Source organism: Pterocles gutturalis, unplaced genomic scaffold (genome assembly GCF_000699245.1).
Source record: "Pterocles gutturalis isolate BGI_N339 unplaced genomic scaffold, ASM69924v1 scaffold20398, whole genome shotgun sequence".
Lineage (NCBI taxonomy): Eukaryota > Metazoa > Chordata > Aves > Pterocliformes > Pteroclidae > Pterocles > Pterocles gutturalis.
The window spans coordinates 4,739-8,252 of record NW_010123524.1 but is presented as its reverse complement, the minus strand read 5'-3'; the positions used below and the strand labels follow the sequence as shown (position 1 = coordinate 8,252).

At 40.4% G+C, this 3,514-nt stretch overlaps 1 protein-coding gene across 1 annotated transcript in view; it reads left to right on the top strand.

The window, feature by feature from the left end:
- The window catches only part of SLC35A5 (solute carrier family 35, member A5), a 9,523-nt gene extending 7,052 nt beyond the window's left edge, over positions 1–2,471 (top strand). The window contains exons 5-6 of the mRNA XM_010077947.1: positions 418–1,213; positions 2,357–2,471. Of these exons, the coding sequence (XP_010076249.1) occupies positions 418–1,213; positions 2,357–2,425 (865 nt within the window). The 3' untranslated portion in view covers positions 2,426–2,471. The remainder of the gene's footprint in view (positions 1–417; positions 1,214–2,356) is intronic.
- Positions 2,472–3,514: the final 1,043 nt, after the last annotated feature.

Sequence of the window (3,514 nt, the reverse complement as noted above, 5' to 3'; positions counted from 1 at the left end):
GGTGAGAGGGGGGGGAACTGAAATGTGGTGAAAGTCTACCAAAGAAAGAGGGTAATTATTTGAATATCTGTGATTTATTTTTACCCATCTGACCTGTGTTCCCATGGATTCAACAGTTGCTTTTAAGTTGTCAGGTAGTCAGTATCTAGAACTAACATGACCTTGAAAGACTTTCCTTAAGTTGTCAGAATATTCCATTTTGTATTTCTGCACTCACCAGGCTGGGCCCCTCTTGACATAGAAAAGCATGCTGTGTTTTGGCATTTTACTGTCAATTCTGAAAAGCCAAGATTTTTCTTTGTGCCTGTCTTATCTGTGGCATGATGTCTTTTATGTGTTTTATAGAGCTTTTTCTCCTGTCGTTTAATTTGTGCCACTGTGTGTCTAAAGTTGGTGGCTTTTTTTGTCTACTCCTAGGCGAAAACTCTCTTGGGTACAATGGGCATCTCTGGTGATTTTATTCCTGTCCATCGTTGCCCTGACTCTAGGAACTGGAGATCATCAGAAAAGCTTGGCTGTGCATGGATTTCATCACAGTATGTTTTTCAGTCCATCTAACCGCTGCCTTCTCTATGCTGGACCTGAGGAAGCATGCCTGGAAAAGGGCAACTGTGTAGCACCAAGTTTCCTTCCCAGCTTCCAGTGGAATGTCACCAGTACCATGGCAGGAGCGTTGAAGCCTCTCCGCCTCAGCCTGGGCCATCTGCTTATTCTAGTGCAGTGTTTCATTTCTGCCCTGGCTAACATCTACAATGAAAAGATCTTGAAAGATGGGGATCAGCTTGCTGAAAGCATCTTCATGCAGAACAGCAAACTCTATGCCTTTGGGGTGGTGTTCAATGGACTCATGCTGGGGCTGAGGGCCAAGGACCGGAGGCAGATAGGGAATTGTGGCTTCTTTTATGGGCACAACATCTTCTCGGTGGCTCTCATATTTGTCACAGCTTTCCTGGGCCTATCTGTAGCTTTCATCTTGAAGTTCCGAGACAACATGTTCCATGTTATGACTGCTCAGATCACCACTGTTATCATCACCACTGTCTCTTTCGTCATCTTTGACTTCAGGCCTTCTCTAGAGTTCTTTTTGGAAGCTCCTGTAGTGCTTCTCTCCATATTTATCTATAATGCCAGTAAACCAAGAGTCTTGGAATATGCCACTCTGCGGGAAAGGGGCAAACATGTCAAAGGAGATGCATGGGAGAGGTCAAGTGGGGTAAGGCTTTTATGTACTTGTCTCCTCTGGTCTCTCTTTTGCTTCACCTGCATTAATGATATGGAATGCTTGGAAGATTCATTTTGCATGTGACTGGACTCATCCCTCAACTCAAACACTGAAACTCCTTGGTATTTCTTAAAATCTTTTAAATTGATTTGGTATTGCTTTGTGTATGCCACTTTTTCAATTCATGAAGCCTACGTAAGCATTGCTTTCCTGCTGTGACTACAGCCAGTCCTGTGAGCAACTCCAGCTTTTGTACAAATCCTTTCTTGAAACCCTTATAACCAAAATATTTTACTGGCTCTAGGCATCCAGAAATTGGAGTGGATGCTTGGGAAATAATAGTACTTAAGTAGAACTGATAAATCTGTGTAGCTGAGCCCACATCTCAAAGAAGTTAATGTATTTGCAGACAAAAAAGTAGTGTTTAAATACAGAGTTTTAACACTTTTTTTTTCTTATGAAACATTTCCTCCAGGCCTGTTAGTGGTTTTTATGTTAATTTGAATAGTAATCTAGTTAACTGGAACATGGCAGGGAGGGCTTGCTCTTAGATATGTCATTCAATTGAGCTGAGCAGTCTGAGGAGGAAGGGTTAATGTCTGAGTACTTTTAGTCTGCCTGTACAGATGTGTTCTGTAGTACATGTTGCAAACAGCAGAGAGTGCTGTCTCCATATAATTCCAGAAAACATTAAACTTGGAAGAGATGTTTTCCAGAAATTCCACATAGTGCCTTTTTAGGTGGTGGTTTAACAAGCAGAAAGTAACACAAAGTCATAGATTTTTGGTATACCAGGCGTTATCTATTTTAGCACTTGCAGTTGAGCAGCTGTGATAAAAACAAATAGCACTATGTGACCAGACTTCCCGATGAAGGAATAGGTTGGTTTAGGGAGTGAGTCACTAGAAAGTGTTAAAGATACAGGGGATGTTTTTTATGAGCATGTGTTTCCTAGATCAAGATTATAACACACTGGTAAGAGATATAAATTACAGGGTCTTGATTTTATGTAAGTGATGCCTTCTAAATAAACTTTACTCTTCTTTTTTTCTCTTTCTTTTTTCCTCTTTTTTTTTTTATTTTTTATTAATAACTTTTGCTCACATTGTTTTCTTTTGCTTCTGGTTCCTGTAGGATGGAGAAGAATTTGAGAGATTGAACAAACCAAGCAGTGACATGGATACAGATGAAGATTCCCTCTAGCATGAGGCTGTCTCAGAGGAGTGCTATTACTCATAGTGAGAGAGTGTATATGTTTTATTAACATAGAGAATGGTCATTTTTCCCCGCTTGAAGAGACATTGAGACTATTTTGGGGCTGGATGTCAGAGCTGGGTGAGGAAAACATCCCAGCCATATATATGGAGAGTTGTATTCCCTCTTCCTATCCATATAAACCGTGACTTCAAAATCTGCTGAAAGAAACAAAATTTGTGACTGATGCAAACAGGAGGCTTGGACCCTGGACTCAGTGATCTAGGTGACATGTGCTTCATTGTGGAAGGCAGTCCTGGACTCTGAACCTTATGTCTTTCACTGCTTTGGTTGACTGTCCTGAGTCACTGCAACGTCCTATATGATTTCCTTGATTAGCAAAGCAGAGGTAAAACTGTTCTCCACCTTGCAGAAGTGATATGAGCATTGATTGTTTTTGCTGCATCTTCCAGTGTACAAATGCTCCAGTAAATTTTCAGGACTTAAGATGTTATTAATAACCTCATAAATAATGAGACATATTGACTGTTTTATTGTATTTTGGCAATTCAGATTGATAGATCCCTAGCTCAGTAAAAGAATCCCTCTGAACCAGCCTCACCAAACTTTCCCTTGAGAATGTATAATAAATCAAATTGTTTGGCTTAAGGATATGTTGATCCTTCAAACAGACAGATCTCTAGAGTGTGATTTGAGTTTGAATGGTCTTAATTCTGTCTTCATGCCTGTTTTTACATCAGTTTAACTCCTGTGGAGTCCATCCTTTCTGATTTTCTCTGATGTGACTGAGAGCAGAATAGATTTCACTGAATTTCACTGATTTCAGCCACTAGTTCTCCTCGCATTTTCAGTGTGAGACTGTTGTGTGCCTGTTTCCCAGTGTCTGGGGAAATGGAAATCTGGAATGCCTTTGTAGCAGATAGCGAATTTTACGTGCAACTTATGTGGCATAACTTTGAAAGAGCTTGAATAAAACAAAAGTGTATTAAACAGTGTGAATGCATCATAGGGTCTTTTTTTTTGCGTTTAAAAAGGCTCCATGTAGAGGCTTAGTTTGCACGGGGGCCGCTATCTGAA